The 25,169-nt window shown below is 43.2% G+C and overlaps 1 protein-coding gene across 3 annotated transcripts in view; it reads right to left on the bottom strand.

Annotated features, from left to right (window-relative positions):
- Nucleotides 1-25,169, bottom strand: part of LOC133407389 (A disintegrin and metalloproteinase with thrombospondin motifs 2-like) — a 155,967-nt gene that overhangs the window by 30,404 nt on the left and 100,394 nt on the right. For 2 of the 3 annotated variants that reach the window (XR_009769162.1, XM_061685210.1), the window contains exons 4-5: nucleotides 11,611-11,816; nucleotides 512-595 (exon numbers count right to left, since the gene is read on the bottom strand). Coding sequence is in view for 2 of the 3 variants with exons in the window: in XM_061685210.1 (XP_061541194.1) it covers nucleotides 512-595; nucleotides 11,611-11,816 (290 nt within the window). In the remaining variant the exon portion in view is untranslated. Of the gene's footprint in view, nucleotides 1-511; nucleotides 596-11,025; nucleotides 11,105-11,610; nucleotides 11,817-25,169 lie in introns of those variants that run through there. The other variant, XM_061685211.1, reaches the window with a different exon arrangement.

The raw sequence follows: 25,169 nt of genomic DNA, 5'->3' as shown, positions 1-25,169 counted from the left end.
TTTTCTGATCACCCTCGTAACTATTTTTCAAAAAAGTTACTAACAGATTTAATTCACACTAAGAACCATAACAAGAGCGTTGTTGTTTTCCAAATTGTTTTGTTGTTTTCCAAATTACAAGAAGGGAGCCCTGTGGAAGGCAGTCACAGATTCAATTGTGCTGAAAATTGCCCATTTATATCTTGCAAAAGCAATGATTTATCAACATGGTGGCAACTTTTGACATGATATGTGCTTCCAAGCTACAAACATTTTGTTGAGGTTGACTTTCTTCACCGTTAGCCTCCAACTCTACATGGGAGAAGAGCTATAAATGCTGCTTGAAATGTGATATTTCACAATAACATCAGAGCATTTAATTGGCCAAAAGTTAAGGTTGGGACTTTTGGCATGTTTGTTTTATTGGAGCGCTGTTCCCCATATACTTGCAAAGTATTTTGCAGCCCTCCAAGTTAATGATCCCAGGACTTCAGACTACCTCAGTTTGAGAACCGCTGGTGTGAAGTCTTACCTTTCCATAGCCCAACATGATAATCCGCACCAGCACCACATTGATTTTTGCTCCCAGAGATTGGTCGTGGTAGATCTCATTCACCTAAGGACAGACAAAGGCAGAAGTTAGTCCTATTGAAAAACATCTACATTAAATGTAATCCTAACACTAATGACTTCATGATATGTCAATAATGTACGGTTATAAAACCTAATCTATTCAGGTATTCATCTTCATTTTGTTGTGACTCATACAGCCAGGCATAGCAACCTCTTTGTTATTCATTTTATCTGTATAGCGAGACACCAGTCAGCTTCTAGCCTAATGATATTGGGTCTCATTCACTAACCCCATGTACGCACAAATTTGTGCTTAAATCGTGCATACGCACGTTTGTCGCATACATCTGTGATTCCTCAATATGTTTGGACTTGTTTTTGATCATACTCTGAGAACAAATTTCGAACCTCAGACCATGCGTACGCACAAATAATGAAGGATCAGCTTTCGAAAAAACATGAAAAACACATCTTTTACCCAAGAGGCACAACGTGTTGTCACTGCAGTCATTTACAAAAACAAAAATAATAATTAAAAGTTAGTCAGCATAACATTGAAGCTTCCACTAGGAAATGGATGAAACACACAGAACGGAACAGCATAAATGTGAAAGGAGCAATTTATAACCAGCTTTGTGTTGGAGTTTGTAACTTCTACAGGTTTCCCCCAAAAATTCAACGTAGAAAGCAGCTTCTGCAAATAATTATTTAACCGAGAAAGCAGCTTCTGTAATGGATTCATAGCTGATTTAGTTTTAATGTGACCATATGAATATACCAGTTTCTTAACCAACAACTTTATATACACATTTTTCATTTTTAAATCACAAAAATGAAACAAGAAGCAGTTAAAAAGACAGAAGTCTGGAGACACGTATACACAGGGCAAATTACTGTGGGAGTTAAGGCCTGCTTAGAGGCTGCGTGTGGTGCCTAATGAGGCAAAAGGTTGTAAAAACAGACAGCCATAATGAGCTGGCTGATGGACATGCTGCCGAGCGCAACACACGCACACACACACACACACACACACACACACAAGCATGCACGCGCACGCACACAGAGGTAAGAGAGGAACAATAATCAGTGGCACCCAGTGCGGGAAGCGGAGGAAAAAGGATTGAGGACGCTTCAAATAGAGGCAAGCTGAAGAGTGGGGAAGCACAGTGCCAAACTCAGAAGAGAGAAAGAGTTTTTTGAAACGAAAGAGGAAACTATGCATTCTTAGAGAACAACTGTAAATAGAGCAGCGGAAAAGCATTTGCATAGATGAGAGAAATGACTTCAAGTAACCCAATGCTAGTGTGTGTGGTGGAAAGCTGTAAAATTTTAGCAGCCTGTTGGGAAAATCTGAAAAGAGACATAATTTGTTATCTGCAAACTGCTGGATTTGATTTACTGCATTGCATCTGCATGGATCCATTGTACAGTTAAACACGTTATATCATTACCTCTCTTCTTATTCATAAGGTAATTATCTAGCTATTACTCTAGTTTATACAGTAATTTACTGGATTTATTCTAATATTTTAGCAATAATCTTTACCATACATAAATGAATTGCAAAAGAAATGTTAACATGAGTTGTTTTTATCATCTGTATTCCTAAATTTACATTCAACATTCAGTACATACGAAAAAGGTAACACCAAATGAACAACCAAATAAACTCCTTGCAATTGTCAAACACTCTCACTAAAGTATAAACTGAAAATAATCTCGATACTTGTTTAAACTGGATTATGTTTGAACATTGTTTCACCCCACATTCAAACTCTTCCATGGGTTGTCTCCACAAATAGAACACAAAAGATCTTTCTCATAGTTCGTTTTTCGCTTTATATGTTATTTGTGCCATCTGTAGTTTCACAAGATCTTTTAAGTTTAATAGATTTGACTAAGAAAAGTGGATTTGTGTGATCCCCATAGCTTGCTCCATGGATGATGCATGTTGTTTTTTTCATTTTCTTTTGCAGCGTGATTAGTGGATATACTGTACTTCTGTAATTGTTGCTCTAGACCTCTAAACCGTAAGTTGGATTTTGAGAGTTATAGATTTTGTCTTTTGTATTGTTTGTGTAAATGGAGGGAGACTGTCAAAGTTAGAATTTCATTGCTCGGCACGACCGTTGAGTTTTACTGTCCATATGACAATAAAATATTGGGGAAGAAAAGATTTGTCTCGTTTATGTCATATACTGCCCTGCAGTTCCATTATTGGAGCCGGAAGGGCGCTTTGCGTCCTCTCTCTCTCCCCCCTGCCCTCTCTGTTTTCAGCACCTGTCTCCAATCAGCCTCATCCCCACCGGTATATAAGCCTGCCTGTTCCAGGAAATCCTCGCCAAAGTATTGCAGTTACTTCCAGCGGTACCACGGCCCGTTTACCTCACATATGTCACTCTATTCCTCGTTCCCTTTTTTGACTCCTGTGTCTCCTTGTTCTCAGTGTTTTCCCCAGTGTTCCTGACCCACGTTATTCCTGCCGCCAAGCCAGCCACCTGTCCACGCCACCGCCTGCCAACCCACTTAGGACCACCACCATTACCTCTCCTCAATAAACTGTTCATCATTTTACATCTGCCTCCGCCTGCTCTTAGATACAGCTACTCTCCATACGTGACACAATACTTTGGCCATTATGGACCCAGCAACTCCGGAGACACTGATGAACACACTCACTCTCCAAGGAGCCCACATAGGAAGACAAGAAAAGACTCTCCAAGAACTCATGGAATCACAACACTCCCTCACACATGGGTTTTTACAGTACACTTACGGTAATGCTCTCAAGCCGTGGTTCACTGCCAAATTTAAGCAACTTCGCCAGGCTAAAGAGGACACACATAGAAGTGGGGATAGAGCCCTGGATAATTGCGCTAGAAACCAGCTGACTAAAGAAATTAACTTTGCAAAGAGGAATTATGCAGTAAAGTTAGAAAAACAGTTTACCGCTAACGCCTCGAAATCAGTCTGGCATGCATTACAATCGCTAACCAATTACGTTGTACAAGCAACCAACCCCCCAAGCTGAGAACAATAAAAGACTAGCCGACGACTTGAACACCTTCTACTGCAGATTTGGAAAGGACACTTTCACACTCTACACCCACCCAGCCGCACCACCGACCACCACCACACCTTCTGCGTTGACCATCCACGAACAGGATGTGTGACGCATCTTCAAACAACAAAAGATTAACAAAGCGGCAGGCCCAGACCATGTGTCCCCATCCTGCCTCAAAGCCTGCGCAGACCAGCTCGCTCCAATCTTCACACAGCTCTTCAATAGATCTCTGGAACTGTGCGAGATACCATCCTGTTTCAAACATTCCCCCATCATCCAAGTCCCCAAGAAACCTGCAATCTCGGGTCTGAATGACTACAGGCCTGTTGCCCTGACATCTGTGGTCATGAAGTCCTTTGAACGCCTCACGCTGGACCACCTCAAGAGCGTCACAGGTCCCCTGCTGGACCCCCTGCAGTTTGCCTAACCGGGAAAACAGGTCTACAGATGAGGCAGTCAACATGGGACTACACTTCATCCCAGAACACCTCGACGGCGCGGGGACCTACGTGGGGATCCTGTTCGCGGACTTCAGCTCTGCGTTCAACACCATCATCCCAAACTCCTCTCCTCCAATCTTCTCCAGCTCAGCCTGCCTGCCATCTGCCTGCCATATGCCAGTGGATTTACAGCTTCCTGAGGGGCAGCTGAGGCTGGGAGACACCACCTCATCTACACGTACGACCAGCACCGGGCGCCCCAAGGTTGTTTCCTCTCTCCGCTGCTCTCTCTAAACGAACGACTGCACCTCAACGCACCCGGCTGTCAAACTCCTGAAGTTTGCAGACGACACCACAGTCATCGGCCTCATCAAAGACGGTGACAAGTCTGTCGATACGGCGACTGCTGAAAACATTGTACGTACCCCCCTACCCACCCTTGAGGACTTGCACGCTGCCAGAACAAAAGACAAGAGCATGCAAAATCCTCTTGGACCCTCCACATCCTGGTCACCACCTCCTCCCTCAGGTTGGCGTTACCAAACAATGCAAAATAAAACAAGTCGGCATTCCAACAGTTTCTTCCCTCTTCCCATTAACTTCTTCAACAGTTAATTTACAACCCCATTGCAACATGCTGACAATTTTATTTTGAGTTTGTTGTCACATCTCTGTCGGGCCAATTATACAATACCCATGCACTCACTGTAGTAGTCTCGCCACGCTGCACTATTTGCATATCTGTTGTTGACCAATACTCAGCACTCATGTGCCTGAGTAGCATTTGCAACATTTGCACAATCGACATTGTCCCACATTATCGCACTACTAGTCACTTTGAACTGCATCAGTATCTTGAAGTCTCTGCGCCCTTTGGACAATGGTCATTGCACCGGACTATTGTTCGATTAGTCATTTCAAGCTGCTCTAATTGCTAGAGGACTGCATCTTTTTGCACAATTGTCAAGAAATAAATGTAATTAAAAAAATGGACCAGCATTACCACATTACTGGTGACCTTTTATTGCTCAGTGACTGTGTTTTTTATGTCTTTATGTCTCAAAAGTGTTCTCTGTCAACTGACTTTTGTCGTACTCGAGCGGCTCCAACTACTGGAGACAAATTTCTTAGGTGTTTTTGACATACTTGCCAAATAAAGATGATTCTGATTCTGATTGCATGTGGGGAATGAGGGCCACACTGACAGATGCATTTTTCAGGTGTTTACTGAACGTCGGGAGAACAGTAAAACACAATGAGCACACTCACGCAGGAGATGCTGTTGACCAAAGACCATGCTCAGACACTCACATGCCACTCCACCAGGTCCCGCCTCTTTTTGTCGAGTTTTGTTGAAGTTTTACTGTGACAGTAAACTAATAAACCCATCATCAGAGTAATAAAGTTAAATGGAAGTAACAAATTAGTAGGGTGAGCATTAATCATTGTCATCAATGATGGAATCACATCGTTACAGCCATCAATAGTCCAACAGAACGGCACATAGAGAAAATAAGTAAACACATGGGAAAGGAGTGGGAAGTATAATTACCAGTGCTCACATTCAACAAACACATTCACATGCGCACGCACACACACACACACACACACACACACACACACACACACACGCCGAACTGGAGTTGAACTTCTGAAATAGAATTCAGATTTTAGGATTCAGATGAATGTGGGTGGGTATCCTTTGATGTCCTGCAACACAGCAGAACCCACACCCACACCGCCACGCCTAACTCACAAACACACATGCTTGAACACCACTTGATCAAATACTTCATCTTGACCTTTGGCTTTCGTTTTCAGTCAGTCGGGGACATACAGACGGAGTCGAGTAATTACACAGCCAATATCAGATGGACAGCAGCTCGTAACTCAATTTACTCATGCTTTATATCAATTCAAGTTTCCCCATTGAAATGAAAAGTTATGCAAACAGAATTTTTGTGTTTTTAATATTATTTAAAAGGAAAAATATCAGTATGGTTAGGCTGGGCTTTGTTAAGAACCTCATCATTCGATTCAATTTCGATTCTTGGTTGCAATTTGATTCGATTTGATAGTGATTTAAATGCTCTGATATTGATTCACGGCATGGTGGACGACTGGTTAGCACATCTGCCTCACAGTTCTGGGGACTGGGGTTCAAATCCCGGCCCCGCCTGTGTGGAGTTTGCATGTTTTCCCCGTGCCTGGGTGGGGTTTCTCCGGGCACTCCGCTTTCCTCCCACATCCCAAAAAGTAGGTTGATTGAGGACTCTAAATTGCCCATAGGTCTGAATGTCAGTGCGAATGTTTGTTTGTTTCTATGTGCCCTGCGATAGGCTGGCGACCGGTTCAGGGTGTACCCCGCCTCTCGCCCGAAGATAGCTGCTATAGGCTCCAGCACGCCCACTAGTGAGGATAAGCGGTAAAGAAAATGATGGATGGATGGATATTGATTCAGTAAGAAGTAGAAATACATATATGATTACATTTTGACAATTTTTAAATACTTATTTTTGATGCCATGTAAATATGTCAAAAATGACAGTTGTGTATAAACATTGAAAATGTAGATTGCATGCAAACTTGTAAATTGTAATACAAATTGCACAATAATAACTTATTTATGCATATAGAGTACACAAGTAAACACATGATGACAGCTATGTATTGAAGAGGTAAAGCGCATGTAAAAATAAATAATGTTTATTTCCTCTTGGAAAGTGTAATAAAAAACGTGCACAATAATAACTTATTTCTTCCCATGGGCTCACCACCTGTGGGAGGGGCCATAGGGGTCAGGTGCAGTGTGAGCTGGACGGTGGCCGAAGGCGGGGACCTTGGCGATCCGATCCCCGGCTACAGAAGCTGGCTCTAGGGACGTGGAATGTCACCTCTCTGGGAGGGAAGGAGCCTGAGCTGGTGTGTGAGGTTGAGAAATTCCGACTAGATATTGTCGGACCCGCCTCCACACACAGCTTGGGCTCTGGGACCAGTCCTCTCGAGAGGGGTTGGACTCACTTCCACTCTGGAGTTGCCCACGGTGAGAGGCGCCGAGCACGTGTGGGTACACTTATTGCCCCCCGGCTCGGCGCCTATACGTTGGGGTTCACCTTGGTGTACGAGAGGGTAGCCTCCCTCCGCCTTCGGGTGGGGGGACGGGTCCTGACTGTTGTTTGTGCCTATGCACCAAATAGCAGTTCAGAGTACCCACCCTTTTTGGAGTCCTTGGAGGGGGTGCTGGAGAGCGCTCCCGCTGGGGACTCCATCGTCCTGCTGGGGGACTTCAATGCTCACGTGGGCAATGACAGTGAGACCTGGAAGGGCGTGATTGGGAGGAACGGCCCCCCCGATCAGAACCCGAGCGGTGTTCTGTTATTGGACTTCTGTGCTCGTCACGGATTGTCCATAACGAACACCATGTTCAAGCATAAGGGTGTCCACACTTGCACTTGGCATCAGGACACCATAGGTCGCAGTTCGATGATCGACTTTGTGGTTGTGTCATCGGACTTGCGGCCGCATGTCTTGGACACTCGGGTGAAGAGAGGGGCGGAGCTGTCAACTGATCACCACCTGGTGGTGAGTTGGCTCCGATGGTGGGGGAAGATGCCGGTCCGACGTGGCAGGCCCAAACGTATTGTGAGTTTCTACTGGGAACGTCTGGCAGAATCCCCTGTCAGAAGGAGTTTCAACTCCCACCTCCGATAGAACTTTGCTCATGTTCCGGGGAAGGCGGGGGACATCGAATCCGAGTGGACTATACGGGAGATCGACAGGCGGATCGGTGCAGCGTCTACAGTGATGCGGACTTTGTATCGGTCCGTTCTGGTAAAGAAGGAGCTAAGCCGAAAGGCGAAGCTCTCAATTTACCGGTCAATCTACGTTCCTACCCTCACCTATGGTCACGAGCTGTGGGTCGTGACCGAAAAAACAAGATCCCGGATTCAAGCGGCCGAAATGAGTTTCCTCCGCAGGGTGGCCGGGCTCTCCCTTAGAGATAGGGTGAGAAGCTCGGTCATCCGGGAGGATCTCAGAGTAGAGTCACTGCTCCTCCACATCGAGAAGAGCCAGATGAGGTGGCTGGGGCATCTGATTCGGATGCCTCCTGGACGCCACCCTGGTGAGGTGTTCTGGGCACGTCCCACCGGGTGACGATCCAGGACACGCTGGAGAGACTACGTCCTTCGGCTGGCTTGGGAACGACTCGGGATCCCCCCCGGAAGAGCTGGATGAAGTGGTTGGGGAGAGGGATGTCTGGGCATCCCTGCTAAAGCTACTGCCCCCGCGATCCGACCCGGATAAGCGGTAGAAAATGGATGGAAGGATAATAACTTATTTGTGCATATGGAGTACAAAAGTAAACACATGATGACAGCTTTGTATTTAAAAAGTAAAGTGCCTGTATACCTAAAAAATATTTCTTTACTTATTTGGGTTAGAGGGTTTGATTATTTTTAGGGATTTTTTTTTTTTTAGGGATTTTAAGTAATACTGATGTAGCCCAGTGGATACTGATCCATATCCTTCATAAATAGCTGATAAATGAATAATGATAAATATTAATACTTATAAATAAGTTGAATTGCATGATGTCCTGTGGATAAAATACACCTCGATTCAGGATTATTTACAATAAATACAGTAAGTAATGTGTTATTGAAGTTTCAAGGTAAAAGCTCTCACTAAAATGAGTTCATATTAGCTCAGTTTAATTGGTCTTTTCTACAGTAACGTTCACCTTGTTAGCGAAGCTTACAGCTTAACTTTATACACACTGTCCATTCATCTTTTTCTGTATTGTCATTGGGTAATGTTGAATTCATCCAATGTGAGTTATTTTGAGATCAAGGGGCGGGACTTATTTCAACCGACGCCACTTTGTCGTAGGGGATGTAACATGAGAATGCTTGAGCACATCCCGGAGGGAAGCAGTTTCACCGAACGTTTTGAGCTTTTCGTACATTCTATCAGAGTAAACAACCCGTTTTCGCTGAATGTTTATACACTGGAGCACAAGAGGTAATTACGTCTATCTGGTGATGTTTAACAAACAATGACTGTCCGTTTTGTTCAGATTAGCATTGCAGCTAATCGCGATTAGCGATTATCTTAACCAGTACAGTGTTTTTCCCCATTTTGTTCATGTAATACAGTCGACGCGATCCACTCTTGTTGTCGTCGCCACATTAATGAGTGTATCCGGTCGCATTTGAGTTGACAAGATAAAGCCCAATGATCGTAAAAAAACGGGATGCGGTGGTATCGGAATACAAGATCTTATTGCAGTAGTCTGACATAGTGCAATCGTGAAAGAGCAAATTTGTCTTCTAGTCTGCATCACGTCTTGTCTGTCTCAGACGTGTTGTCTGTTCCACACTGCCGACATGTTTTTTTTTTAAAATAACTTTATTGGCCGTCAGCTATTCACAGTACTACGTAAAAAGACATGCAACAAGGCTAAAAATAAACTAGCTTTTGGATTCAAATATACTGTGCACGATGGCGACGCAGAGTAAATGTGTTTTGCGGAGCCGATCAATGGCGTGATCGGATCGCCGAATTATGACATTAAAGCACATCAGCCGATCAGCATAAAATGCTAAATATCAATACCGACCTATCAGGCCGATCAGATCGGTGTAAAGTCTACAACAGATTGGTTGATAACTAGTTTTGAAATAGGAAGTCCAGGAAAATAGAAACTATTTTTCAATGAATCTTAATTGGTAACAAAAATGCTTATCTATATCTCAGTGTTGTTAAGCGTGAAGATTATTTGCAATTTTGGTACATATTTTGGCTAGAAACATGAAGTAGACGTGCATTATTTGCCTTAGTGGGGCCACATAAAATGATGCTGTGAGGCCGGATCTGGGCCTTGAGTTTGACACGTGTGCTTGGGGATAATTTGTTGTACAACAAGCAGCAACAACCCAGCCTTTAGTTTAGTTAATAATTAAACTGTAAACTGTGAGTAAAATAAGTGCATTGGGGATGTTATATAAATAAACAGAACTAAAACACAACCCTAATTGGCCGGCTATAAATTTCACACTGTCTACAGTGAATTTCCAACAAAATGAAAAGCCAATCATAATTATGAGGCTGATGTGGCGACAGTAAATAAATATTTTCTCTGAATAGTAACTCTTTGCCACAACAATTTATTTATGAGCAGTGTTGGTGATGAAAGTCAGGAAGGAGTGTGGAGAAAAAGGTGTGTGAAAGAGAGAGAGAGAGCGAGAGAGAGAGAGAGAAATGGAGAGGGAGGGAGGAGGCACACCCAACCTGAGGAAAGCAAAGCAAACTTTCATGAGGAGCGTTGCAAAGACACCACATGTGGGAGGCAACATTTCTTTCTGTTTATCGGGCTGTCAGTCATTTTTTCCGGATGCGCTATTTAAAATACTCTTTCTCCCTCTGCATCAACCCCCCCCACCACCACCACGCAGAGGAGAGGGGGTTGCTGCGTATTCCTTTCTCTTCTTCGATTGTCTCACACACTACTAATGGTGGCGGCAGAGAGAAGAGCGGCTCGTGTTCTTCCTCCGCTTCGAGCCGAGACAAAGAACGTGGCAAAGTTTGCACCTACGGAGCAGTCGGAGATTGGCTTCTTGCACAGCACGCCATCTTCCAAGCTACAGTTTACAGGAAAACACACACTCATACAGACGCACAAACACACACACACGATTGTGCGCCACAGGTTTAATTTGCGAATCTTAAAGTCTGTGGCGGGTTTAAGCCGACACTCACACTGTACGTGTACGCGCGTATGCATAAACCCCAGCGGGAGATGACATGTCGACAGTGAGTGGTGACAGGACACAAAGCCCGATGAAATGTAGTGTGGATGCAACTTCAGAGCACACGGATCACCTATCACACACACACACACACACACACATACGCACGCACACACAAAAATGAAATCTCATCATATTCAGATGGAGAAGAAAGGATTACCTGTGGCTGATTGCTAGATGAGAATGTGGGATGGAATTGAATCCTCATTCAGTTGTTGTCTCTGTGTGTGTGTGTGTTGCCAGGATTCTTTGACCTCCCCATGACTTCCTGTTGCTTTGTAGGTAGAATTCTTTCCCATTCTTGCTTGATGTACAGCTTCAGCTGTTCAACTGTCCGGGGTCTCCGTTGTCGTATTTTACGCTTTACAATGCGCCACACATTTTCAATGGGAGACAGGTCTGGACGGCAGGCAGGCCAGTCTAGTACCCCCACTCTTTTATTACGAAGCCACGCTGTTGTAACATGTGCAGAATGGGATTTCATTGGAATTGGGGTTGTATATTAGGATCTATCCATACAGCCATCCTTTTTCTGTACCGCTTATCCTCACTCGGGTCGCAATCGTGCTGGAGCTTATCCCAGCGGTCTTAGGGCGAGAGCTGGGGTACACCCTGAACTGGTCGCCAGCCAACAGCAGGGCACATATAAACAAACAACCATTCGCACTCACAGATTTGAACCCGGGTCCTCAGAACTGTGAGGCAGATGTACTAACCAGTCTATATTTGAGAGAGCAGCACTTACTATGTTCATGAGCGTCAGCAGATACTTTTGGACATGCTCCTTCCCATGAAACTGGACCACAGAGTCATCGACACCCAGCAGAACCTCAATGTTGTAGGCGCGGTCCACGCTCTGTCTGCGAGCACGTCCTGCTCGGGTGCTGTTGATGCTCTGCTCCACGCCTTGGTAGAGAGATTCCAGATCCATTAGACCACCAACATCTGCACCTGGAAATACATTCAAAAGTTTACATGAAATAATATATTGGTACATACTATAAATGTAAAATTATAGGATGTAAAAAGTCCACATACCCCTGTTCAAATGACAGATTTATTTATTTTTTAATGAGAACAAAGTTGAAAAACAGTTACATATTGCCAAGGTGGATTGTGAAGTGATTTGCAGAAGCTCAGTTTTATTGCTGTCTAGTTTGCAAAAGTTGTGAGTGACCAAACTTTTATACTTGCATGGCAGTTGGAGAGGGAGGATGGGCGAAGGGATGTGTTAGATTTGGAGGAGATACAGACCTGGTTGTGTTCGATGCAACAGTGAAACTAGATACTGAATTTTCAGAGGATTTGACCAGGTGGTAGGATGTAGATGATGAAGAGAAGAGTGCTGAGTACAGAGCTTTGAGGAACACCAGATTTGATCTTGGGAGTCATGGGATCTAAAAGTTTTAAGTTGGATAAAATAAGACTGATCAGAGAGATATTACTTGAACCAGGAAAGAAGGTTGGCTCCAAAAGCAATGGATGCAAGTCTGTCAAAGTGGATGATATGGGAGGTGTATAATGCTACATTGAGGTCAAGGAGGATGAGATTTGGTATGAGTCCAGAAGCCGCTGTCATCGACATGTTGTTTCCTTTACTTAACGGAAGGCCCCATTGCAATGGTTATTTTTGTTATACGTATGTGCAGCGTCCACTAGTTATCACATCTGGCTCATAATTCTGAGGTGAGGGATTGCATGCTCACCCTGTGCTTGGGTGGATTTTCTCCAGGTGTTAGCACAAAACCTTCAGGCATCTGCGAGAAAGCAAAAACATAACAAAACAAAACAAAACAAAAAACCCTACTCGAACATCTGTACTTTATTCAGGAGTAATCAAATGGTGGCAGGTGTGTGCTAACTACTATTTAACATGAGTTTGAGTTTGAATGTCATTGTTTCTGAAAACAGTCACATCCCGAGTTATAAGAGTGTGTGCACACTTGTGCAACCACATTATCTCAGTTGTTTTTTTCCCTCACTTCCTCTCTCTAAAAGTCTTTTTTTTTTTTTTTATTGAGTTGTACTGCTTATTGCCCTGCGATTGGCTGGCAACCAGTTCAGGGTGTACCCTGCCTGGAGTCAGCTGAGATAGGGACCCGCGACCCTGGTGAGGATAAGCAGTATGGAAAATGGATGGGTGGATGGATGTACTGCTTATAGGTCACATTAACAGTGGACAACGTTTTGAAATGATTTATCTTGGTCTAATTTTTTATTTCACAAAAACCTGGCATTTGAACAGGGGGGTGTCGACATTTTATATCCACTGTACTCGTGTACATATTTATTAAACAGAAATACACTAATACTTGCATGGATAGAGTCCTCTAATAAATTCTGTTTATTTTCAGTGAAACTGTTTATGCTATATTTGCAGTCAGCACTACTCTGTAACATAAACTGTGTTCGCAGTGAAGCTAACACTAAATCATAACATGTATTAATTTTGATCCCACAAAGTAAATAGCCATTGCCATATTTTTTTCTCATTGTGAAAAATGCTTCTTTCTACACATTTATTTTGTGCTGCCTGCGTGTGTCTGTTTGCTTTTCAGAACACCAGTTGACACCACTTAAGTGGTGGTCACGTGGCAGCTCTATCTCACAGATCTGCTCCTAATCAACCAAATATTTCCACTCCTGCCTGAATAAATGCAGCAGATGGTGCTTGCTAACGTGGATGGAGACAGTCACGGCTCTCTCACACAGAGTTTTCTCTCCTACTTTCTCTCCTGCTTGCTACAAACTAGGAAACGTACATTGTTGGAAAAGTCAACTTGTGTTAATAGCACAGCATAGACGTTTACTCATCCAGCTAGACAAAATATAATCCTATTATTTTCACATTTTGGAGAAATCAAGCAGGTTGATTTGAAGTGTCTTGTTCAGTTTTTTTAGGAGTCAAAGAGCAGTGTGCAATAAAGGGAGAGGAGATAGATGGTGCTGTCTCTTGAACTAAGGCCTGCTTTCACGCTCAAACTGCACTTCCTCTATGGCCTTGCATATATGGAACTCATGGAAGGACAATCCCTGTGGTGTCAATAATTTTGGTCTCAGTGCAGCCAACACAAAAAATAAAAAAGCCTGAACCACAGCCAAGGATGACATACACAAGACTCTTTTATATTGAGCTACAAATTATTCCCGCAACAAGATTTCAAATTTGTCATGAACATACCCATTTAATATTTATTTAGAAATTTTGGAGTTGATTGTGACAGAGATGTGGCATCAGGGGCGGACTGGACTCTGCAGTGTTTTGACATATCCGGTTAAGCGTTGTGAAGAAAAAGCAAGACCTGCCATATTGTCTCCCAATAGGCACAGGGCACAGTGCTTTACCATCTCCCTCTTATGCAACGTATCCAAGGCAACCGGGCTCATGAGTAAAAACAACGACCGTGTGGCTAATATTGGCTCCTGAGTCGTAAGCAGATTGAATCTGGAAGTCTGAATATGATCCCATATCTACCCACAGCCCAGTGAGTGACAGAAATCCCACACAGAAAGCGAGAAACACACTGGGAGGGGGACAAAACGAGACAATTACAAAGAGAAGATGTCTTTAACAAGCTCTGTGTCAAAACCATACCAAGTACTTTAAAAAGGCAAATCTGGATATTTTTAACTTTCCTTATGTAACGCCGAACCGACACAGAGACGGGGTTGTATTCTGGCTTGTATTAATATGGCTTTGCAAAACTGCATCACCTATAAAACTGGGGATTAAGCAATGCAGGGGGGATTGCATAACTCAGGACCACAGCTTTATGTTTAGTGAAGGGAATAAGGTAGATACCTCAGATTGGCGGTGACATAAGGCAATGTGAGCGACCAAGCCAGGGGTTCAGGTTGTTCAAGGTTAAAAGGTTTTGTCCCGCTGCCAGATGAACAATTTAAACAATTCCATGTCAGCACATGCCCCCGTCCTTGCTTACACTCGCGAAGCACACTCTCTGTTGCTGTCAAAGAGCACGTTTTTCTGAGAAAATGAGGAGGAATAAGTTAAAAGAAAGATTGATGGAGACAAAAAAACGAGGCGAGAGGTAAAAGCTGAGGGGTTTAGTGGATGAGAGTGAGAGATGAGAAGAGACCACAAGGACCTTGGGTACTTGTGAGTTACGCTTGGAGGTCCTGGAGTGATGCAGGATATCTATCACTCACTTGCAGAACATCTGTCTGTCTGCTTGATTGACTGAAGACGAGGCATCGGGGTCTGTTGCTGAGTTTCTCACAGCGATATCACATTCACATCAGCCTTGAAACAGCCGTGTTTCCAACTGGGAAAACCGCACCATTCCCGATAATACGACATTTCCATTGTCAGAAGTAGTAAAGGGTACCTTGCAGGTATGCAAGACACAAAATAAACAAACTGCCCGCCTCGGAGATAATGAAGATGCCTTAAAATGTGAATAATATAATTTTCAAGTTATGATTCTACAAATGGGGGTAACATTATAGCTACTTGCAAATGTGCACCTGTAATAACAATATCATTTACACAGTTTCAAGTTAAAATAACACAAAACATTTAACAATATAAAAAATAGCAGGACTGAATACGCTGATCAAATGTCTTTTGTCAAAAGCAACACTCAATAGTCAGTATTTAACATAGTAAACCCAACATTATATAAGCATATAATAAACCAAATAACAATGAACATAAATTTTGAAAATAAAAGAAAATTTTTCACTCAACAGTGCAACGTATGTAGAAAAATCTAACAACAGTGCACTAGTTTGAAGTCCTGAGTATTTTTAGAGGTATACATAATCATTCTCCAGTTATGACGATACAGACCCTGTTACCATTATTGCTACTTTCAAAATGTTTAAGGTAATAACAATAAAGATTAGCTGGTTTTTGTCATGATACGAGTGATCGCTGCTTTGGTCTGGTGCTACGTAGAATGGCTGAGCCGGACGGGGCATGTCGATCTCGTTATGGGGTGGGTCAGCCGAGAAGGCACGGTTTCTGTTTGCTTTCACAACGGAAGTGGAGTAGGAAAAGAACAACTCTGATTGGCTGCTGTCATGCACATTTCCGCTTTTTGATGGCGAAAACATCCACGAGCTAACCACTGTGATCGACTTGAAATTAATGTAATCACAGAGCCCGATACTAAATTCCTATCAAGAGTAGCTCAATCCATAAGAACTTGAAATAGTAAATTGTATTTTGGATTTGTTCTATTGACATGTTGGGGCCAAAAGTGATCGCTGATGGTGCCACTGCCGGAGAACTGAACTATACTACATATATATACATATATGTGTGTGCACACGCGCACGCGCACACGCACGCACACACGCACACACACACACACACACACACACACACACAGGCGGAAGACTGGTTAGAGCGTCAGCCTCACAGTTCTGAGGATCCGGGTTCAATCCCCGGCCCCGCCTGTGTGGAGTTTGCATGTTCTCCCCGTGCCTGCGTGGGTTTTCTCCGGGCACTCCGGTTTCTTCCAACATCCCAAAAACATGCATGGTATGTTGATTGAGGACTCAAAATTGCCCTTAAGTGTGAATGTGTGCGCGAACGGTTGTTTGTTTATATGTGCCCTGTGATGGGCTGGCGACCAGTTCAGGGTGTACCCCGCCTCCTGCCCGATGACAGCTGGGATAGGCTCCAGCACGCCCGCGACCCTAGTGAGGAGAAGCGGCTCAGAAAATGGATGGATGGATATATATACACGCACACACACACACACACACACACATACACACTGCATTTTGGAGAGATGTTAGTGCATCTAAACAAGGTATCAAATGCCTAAACAGCTCAGGTCTCAACAGTTAGAATATATACAGTATATGTTTTTGCACCAAAAAACATATCAACAACATCTTATTAACCTTAGACACCTTAATTTGCATTTCTTAGATTTGTGCCATACTTGTATGAACTGCCACTGTAACATAAACAAACCCCTATCAAACACACACACACACAGACACACTCACCCTCCCTCTCTTCATATTTTCATTCAGGTAGAGTACAGAGTGCAGCCTTATTAGGACAAAAAGGTTCTTTGTCTTTCAACCTTTGTAAAATGTCAAGAATGTCTAGTTGCATACAAGGTAGAGGTTAGGAGGGTGGGGGGGTGTATTGGCTGAGAGAAAGGAGGGGAATGCATGCCGAAACAGGAGGAAGGGCAAGATGGCTTTTGATAATTCAGCTCAGGCCAAATCATACGCCAGGTTTGGGTGCACGTTTGATAGTTTGGTGTGAAGTCTTGCTGTACTTAACAGCTTTGATGTAAAATTTGTTGCTTTCCTTACACAGTGTTTATTTAGCTGGTCAACCTTCAAGCTGACTTGCATGAGTTTGTGAGTGTGCATCTTCATTTGGATTAGTTTGCATCCAGCATCACGAAGTATACATATTTCCAACATGATTCATGTAGCAAACCTTGTGATATTTGTGTTGGAAAATCTATGTTTTATGTATACCAAATATGACTTTTATTAGTTTTATACAACATTCACAGGCTTTATTGCTATATTGTGACTACTAGCTCTCTCCCGGCCATACTGTGCGTACTAATTGTTCCTAGCTGTGTTGTGACTACTAGCTGCTATTCGGTAAAGATAAGTAGAGTGCAGCTGGACAAGGATAATTGTTTTGTTTTCTTTCTCGGTCTCTCTCACTTCGATATAACAAAAGGGATTTTTGTCTGGGCTTCAGTAAGGGGTGACAACTCATAAGACTTATACCTTTTACTCTCTTTGCAAAGACCTTTCTTTCTTTTTTGTAATAAAATCCCACAAAGACAAGATTGCTTCCTTACTTATTCTGTCAGAAAAAGATTTGCCAAAACAGTTGGTGTCAGAAGTGGGATCCTAGGTTTGATCGCCGATCCAGGGAACCCCGGCAGTGATTGATCATCCAGGACAAATGCACGAGTCCTGCCTCCAACCAAAGAATTCAGGACAGGGGAGGGGGAGGGGGGGGAGGGGGGCTGCCGGGGCTTTGGATGTCAGCTATCACCTCAGGATCCAAATGGACCTGTTGTCCTCCAAACAAAGAATTACGTTAACTAAAATTTGTATTCCTTGAACATCAGAGCATTTCATATGGTGTACTGTATTTGAAACAATCTCGCCTTTGTATGAAGTGGTATTGGTAATTGCTCTCCCCACATTCCATTGATAAGGTTCGAGTCCTTAAAGACCAGGTTATAAAGACTCCTGGTTCGAGTCCGGAGGTTAGGGGTTCGAGTCCCCGACAGTGAGGGAATTGAGTCCCCAGGTTCGAGTCCGATATAGTTAGAGGTTTGAGTCCCCTACAATTACAGGTTCAAGTCCGACAGTCAGGGGTTCGGGTTCCCAGGTTCGAGTCCAATAACCAGGGATGTTTGAGAGATGAATGCTGGAATCTTGGCCAAGTGTTTGGTGAAAGTGCAGTGTTTAATGACTACAGGAAGATCTGTTGTTCTTTGTGGCTACTGTATGTATCTGTGTGTGTGTTACTACTTAAGCACTGTGTTGTGATCTGTTGCTGCAGGGGAAAATAAGTGGTGGAATTTTTATTTTTTTGAGGATTGGTGATTAACTAGCATAACGCTGTGATATTGTAGAGCAAGAGTTTTGTTTTGTTTTTATGATGTAGTGAGAATAAGGCCTAGAGACCTGAACGGGAAAAGCTACTGATAAGAAAATAGATTCCATTGGGGAGGGAAAGGAGAAAAGGAGGCTGCTCAAACTCTGAGAATGGTGCAAATCAACGTTCAGACAAAATAATAATTTTGATTGGATTACGTTATTAGATTGGGATAATTATCAGTGTGCATTCAAAGTTTAATATAGTACAATTTTAACAATTTGAACATCAAACAGATATTGAATTTTTAAAAGGATTATTATATGGTGCAACCTGCAGTAATGACTGTGTGTGTTTTTTTTAATGTTGTTGTCATATACTGCCCTGCAGTTCCATTATTGGAGCCAGGAGGGCGCTTTGCATCCCCTCTCTCCCCCTTCCCTTGTTTTCAGCACCTGTCTCCAATCAGCCTCATCACTACCGGTATCTAAGCCTGCCTTTTCCAGGAAATCCTCGTCATTCCTGCCACCAAGCCAGCCGCCTGTTCTGTCCACTGCCTGCCACCTGTCCACACGCCGCCTGCCAACACATCCAGGACCACCTCCATAACCTTTGCTCAATAAACTGTTCATCATTTTACATCTGCCTCCGCCTGCTCTTGGGTCCAGCTACTCCCCACACGTGACAGTTGTTGTTGTTTGTTTATGCGCAGCTGTGTGTATTATGTGCACATTTCTCTGGCGGAGCAAAGTTCAGCGCAATTACAAGAAAATAACCCTTTCGCTTATCTGTCAGCGCACAACTAATTGGGCAACTTTTTGTTTAACTGAATTAAATGTTTTTGATGTTTTTCTTTTGTGGCTGTCATGATGCTAAGAGCTATAACAATTTCCAATAGTTATTTCATAAGATATCTTTTTTGAGTTGTTATGTAAATACAGATGCAGACATGAGTTCAGACGGGTCAGTTTCACTGTGCATGTCGCCAGCTAAAACTTGGTATCAGCTTGGCTTCGCAGCCTTATTGCACTCAGGGTCTTTGCTTTACATCCAAGCAACTCGAGACAGGAGGGTTTGTGATTTATCTTTAAAATGGCCTCTGTAGATGGCAAATATTGTGTTTATGTTTTTTATAGATTTTCCTTTTTTCTGTAATTGATCGTGTGATGACTCTAAATCAATCTGGCATGCATTACAATCGCTGACCAATTACAAGCGACGATCACCCCAAACTGAGAACAATAGTACACGAGCCAAGGACTTGAACATCTTCTACTGCAGATTTGAAAAGGACACTTTCACACCACACACCCATCCAGCCGCACCACCGACCACAATCACACCTCTGACTTCTGCGTTAAAAATTCACGAACAGGCTTTTACGAAAGCCCGAACAACAGTGCAAGCAGACACGTTAGCCCAAGCATCCACAATCCATTCACAAATTGTGTGAAGCTCATTTTCCTGCTTCCTCCACTTGCAAACCATGAATTCGTTGATCTTGAATCTCGTGGCTGCTCGATTCCCATGTTCCTCCGCGTAACTGATAGCTTTCAGTTTAAACTGTGCTTCGTAAGTGTGTCTCTTCATAGGTGCCATTTTCGGGGGTCCTTAGCCAAACCGATCTTGTTTTGCACAATGCACATACTATATACCTACTGGGGGCGTGCCTTTAGCGTCCTCCTTCACGCGCACCCTTCCCCCTTTAACGTCCGCATGCTGTCCTCAGTCACGTCTGCCTTTCCTCTATATAAGCAGCGTGTCGGCAGGAAATGCTCCCAGTCAGTCAAGCGGAGCGCTCATCAAAGTCACACAACAACATTTTCAGATTTTGGAAATCGGTGCACACATAAGGCGCGCCGCATTATAAGGCGCCCCGTCCATTTAAGACTTTTAAGTGCGCCTTATGATCGTGAAAATACTGTATGTAAGCGGAAGGAGCCAAAGGTTGCACCATCTAAGACACAAACAGCCAGAAAATCCTCGCAGGCAAACCAAGCTGCAGCAAAGATGGTAGCCCCTTCACCCACTGATTATGAAGGCTGCTTCTCTTGATATTAAAAATGATGCTCTGCTCAACTTCAGAAAGGACAGATAGGTAAATATAATTCATCTTCTTGAATATCACAGATCTTAGGGCATTAGACTAAAAAAAAACATCTCAGGAGCATGATCAAATTCAGGGTTGGAGGTAAACAGTCACAAACTTGAAGCAGTTATTAATAAATGGGTAAAATTCACTGTTTGATGTATGAATAATTATCATGGTCTTCAGGGAGCTGTCCAAATAAAACTGCTGAATGTTCACCTCCATGATAAAAAGAAGGATTATGGGGGAAGCAAGTTTACAATGTGTACCCCCCCCCCACTCCATAAAATTCACCTTGGTGAAAATAATGAGCAATGAGGCAGGTTCCACTGTGAGTGAACACATGGCGGGTTGCTACCGTCCTACATGCTAGCAGCGGCGTTAGCGCTCCACCCATCATAAATCTGTCACAGAGTCACATGCAGTAGTATGCAATGCCTCTGAGCTACGTGACCAAAACTCGTCAATTCAGTACTGTGCTTGTGAAATCTTCAGCCTGCGTGCCCTACTAGAAATCACATAAATATCCCACATGAAAATGCGGATAATAAAGGTTTGCTTTATGTATCATTTCAGCTTACTCCATGCCACTGTTGACATGGAGTTTCTTAAAGACCAGCAACCCATTTTCCAAGACATCAATATTTAGATTTATTTATACAGTGAATATAAAAAGTCTACATACCCCAGTTAAAAAGCCAGGTTTTTATGATATAAAAAAAGGAGACCAAGAGAAACAATTTCAAAACTTTTCACCATTAATGTGACCTATAACATATACAACCCAATTGAAAAAAATACATATTTTAGAAAGGAGAAGGAAAAACAAACAACTGAGATAATGTGGTTGCACAGGTCTGCACACACTCTTATAACTTGGGATGTGCTTGTGTTCACAGTGCTAACCAATTCCATTTAAACACATTATAAAATGGGACTCAAAACATTATTTAAAGTGCCTCTGATAACCCCAAATAAAGTTCAGATGTTCTACAAGGCTTTTCGTGCCATTTTTGCTTCCTAGCAGAAGCCTGAAGGTTTTGTGCTGACACTGACTAGCATGTGGAACTATTCATAATTATCTCCACATTGACTAAGGCCCCCATTAAAGCTGAGGAGAAACAGCCCCAAAGCATGATGCTGCCACAACCATGCTTCACTGTAGGTATGGTGATATTTTGTTGATGGCAGTTTAGACTCATCTGTGCATCGTTGATTTTGAAACTTTGCCAAATGAAAGGGCAAAGCTACACCAGGTGCAAAGTATTAGAAGAGCAGTTCATTGCATAGAAATCATGTTCCTCCTGACCTCATTTCTCCTTCATTCCCCCAGAACCTCGAGCTAGGTCTTGTCCTGTCGGGGCTGCAGCCGCCTGAGACACCCGACTGCACAGTTACTGTCACATGACAAAACAGACAGCTACACATCTACACATCAAAACAGACAGCAACCAGACCGGAAACCAGAACAGTTGTGTCAGCACCCTGCTCGGTGCCCGCCCCACCATGCCCAGTGCCAGTCCCCCAGGGGACCCTGAATGAGATGTGAGTTTGCCCCATGTGTGAAGTATGTACAGTATGAGTACTCAAAATGTGCAGTGTGTGTGAAGAGGCTCGACTCCAGTGGGCCCGGCCAGCAGGCAGACCACAGAGAAAAGGGGGGAAGCCCCTCCCCACCCTACAGCTAATTCACCCCCCCCCCCCCCCCCCCCAAACCAACCATAGCCCAGTGACCAGAACAGGGCCCAGAAGGCGGACCCGTTCGAGGCAGGAGGCGCTGACACCCTACCATAAGTCCCAAGACAGCCGGGGACCCCACACAGCCTGAGGGAGAGAGGGGCGACGACCACGGTGGAGTGCCCCAGGGAGAGGGATGAGCTACAGCCACACAGATCACAACAACTACAGACAGAATTCATTCATTCATTCGGGCATTTGGGCACACCCTGAACCAGTCGCCAGCCAATCGCAGGGCACATATAAACAAACAACCATTCACACCTGCGGGCACTTTAGAGTCTTCACTTAACCTACCATGCATGTTTTTGGCATGGCAGCAGAAATTATACAGTACATAACATTCATACAATAAATAAAAATAAAGACTAAAAAAATAACAGTGATAATAAAATGTATGACATCTGATTATTCTGCAAAATATGACATTAAAATAATATATTAATTTATGGTTCATTTTCCCCAAAGTGCATCAATGAATTTTAATCAGATTCCCATTCCTAGTCTGCCTCTGCGGCATGCCATTACTGAGTAGTCGTAAGTAGCTTACTCATATTCTTTTTCCAAATTTCTGAAGTTTTCACTCATTAAATCTTTTGGGGACCGAGCGCAAACCTTAAAAACCTGCATGACTTCCCAAAACAGCCACAGGTGGACCGCTTAAAAGTCACCACAGGCCACACACGTGGACACCATCTGTTTGTACAAGCACACACACAGCAGGCCACTAAGCAATGGCCTTCATGACCAAAACTGTGCTCAAACGTTTTTGGTGCTTCCTGTGCACTTTATTCCAATTTTTTTCAAAACAAACATTTCTTTAGCCTCTTTTTATTCATTGTACCACATATTTATGAGTTTGTGTTTAAAAATCACAGTCTCTATATAAAGGTGTGAGACAATATGTAAGTACAGTAGATGTTCTCTTTGGCTGGCTCAGTAGCAGATAAGAACCCCGAGGTAGGATTTATCTTAAAATATCAACTATAATGATTATGATACACGCATACGCTGCTCTGACCATGCAAGCTAAACATGGTAGTAAATAAGCAGAGATGTTTTAATTAATTAATGCACGGTTGAAGAAACCAGACACTTGGACATGAGAATAAAAATATAAGTATCTGCTTCTTACAGCACAGACAGACACACAGATGGAGCTCTCTTCAATCGCACAGTGCTCCGAGCCAGAAGGGAGAGAATTAATAAGGCACCACAGTGTATCGGTGTTACTAAATTGGCAGTGTTTCATAACAAAGTCTCTCAGAGCAGTTATCAATTAGAAACAATTAAAAAAGCCATTCATCATTCTTTCAAAGGCAGCACAGTGCAGGGAGACTGATTCAACATCATCAAAATAATCACAGTTCCTCGTGCTCATTAACAGTGGCAAGGCAGCGGTGTGTTCACAAGGAGATCACAGCTCCACTTGGCTTCACCAGTCAGAGCAACACCTATATCAAACCACAACAGAATCTGTGCAGGAATAAGAAAAGCAGGACAAGAACATTTTAAAGACAGGCTGTGAAGAAACTTTGAGACAATGCACACAAACAAGCCTATCCTTAGGCTCTTGGCAAGTACCGGTGTGGCATGTGTCTGCTCCAGTATGAAGCCATGTGCGCTCTGTTTATTGACACACATTTTTTGAATCTGTCCCAAAAAGACCCAGTTAATGCTTCGTCGGTAACTGGTGGCAACACGGTTTTGTGAACAGTGTGATTTAGACGCTAGAGTATATTTAGTTGGCATGTTGTCCAGTAACATCAGGTGAACATGTCAACAAAATCTCTGTCCACAACAACAAAATCATTTGCACGCTGTCAAGTGCATTCCAAAGCAACAGGTGGCACTATCGCCCCTAAATCAAAGGCTAACATAGCCAAGCGGAAGTCTGAAGAAAATAATTTCTGAACAAGACATATCTTTTTCTTTCCATTGTAGATACAAGACAGATGATCATTTTCATGGTACTCATTTAAAAGAAACTTGATTAATTTGTTTTATTATATATTAGTACTTGGCAATATGACCTAAAATTCATATCATGATATACAATGAATCTCTTTACGGTAACGGTATATATTGCAATATACGCTTCAGTGTAAAAATGATAATGGCAGTAGTTATGAATGGGTTGTTGATTTCGTTAATATAATAATTGTAGAATAGTGTCGTGTTGCGTTGTCGGCTGTACATAAAGGTTGGATAAGATTGATGCTAAGAACTTTTATCGCATACGAAAGAAATCTGAAGCTTATTAAAAGCTTTGGATCAGCCATTAAGCTAAACAAGTGGAAATAGGAACCCTACTGACAATGACTGCTTTTACTTTCAACACTTTATATATGGTGAGACAAATAACGTTTTGATTTTGTTAATTACTCCGAGTACTCCCTTTGTGACAATATTTTCATAAATATTGCTTGTTACCTGCTACGGAGGCGATGATTAAGGAGTAGACCAGCGTGAACTCCCGTTTTCTTTTTTTCCCGCCCACCCTCCCAACATCCACGCTGTTTCGCCTGTATCCCCGCTACATGTACACATTTGCGGTCGACAACTGTGCCTGCGGTCCCTCCAGTACGAACCAGCGATCCTTCTGATGGCTTTCCCCCCCCCTCAGAACTTTTTCAAATTCCCCTCAAGCTCTCTCACTGGTGCCCTCCCTTGCAACGTGCACAAACCCGTGGTAATAGAGCAGCTCAGAACCGTCAGAGGACAGTGTTTAGCCACTAGCTATCTTTCCGCAACTTGTACTGTAGCTAGTTGATGCAGCATAAGTGAGCGTTTTCACAGCCGTTCCTGAGCAGCTCGGGAAGCAGGAAGTAATGGACGTGGATGCACTGGTCTTTTAAACATCCTGGAGCTGGTGCATCCATCATTTTTTTGATACGATGATATCATCAATAAGACT

The sequence above is a fragment of the Phycodurus eques genome, chromosome 9, assembly GCF_024500275.1.
Source record: "Phycodurus eques isolate BA_2022a chromosome 9, UOR_Pequ_1.1, whole genome shotgun sequence".
Classification (NCBI taxonomy): domain Eukaryota; kingdom Metazoa; phylum Chordata; class Actinopteri; order Syngnathiformes; family Syngnathidae; genus Phycodurus; species Phycodurus eques.
This window is presented reverse-complemented; position numbering and strand designations above follow the sequence as displayed.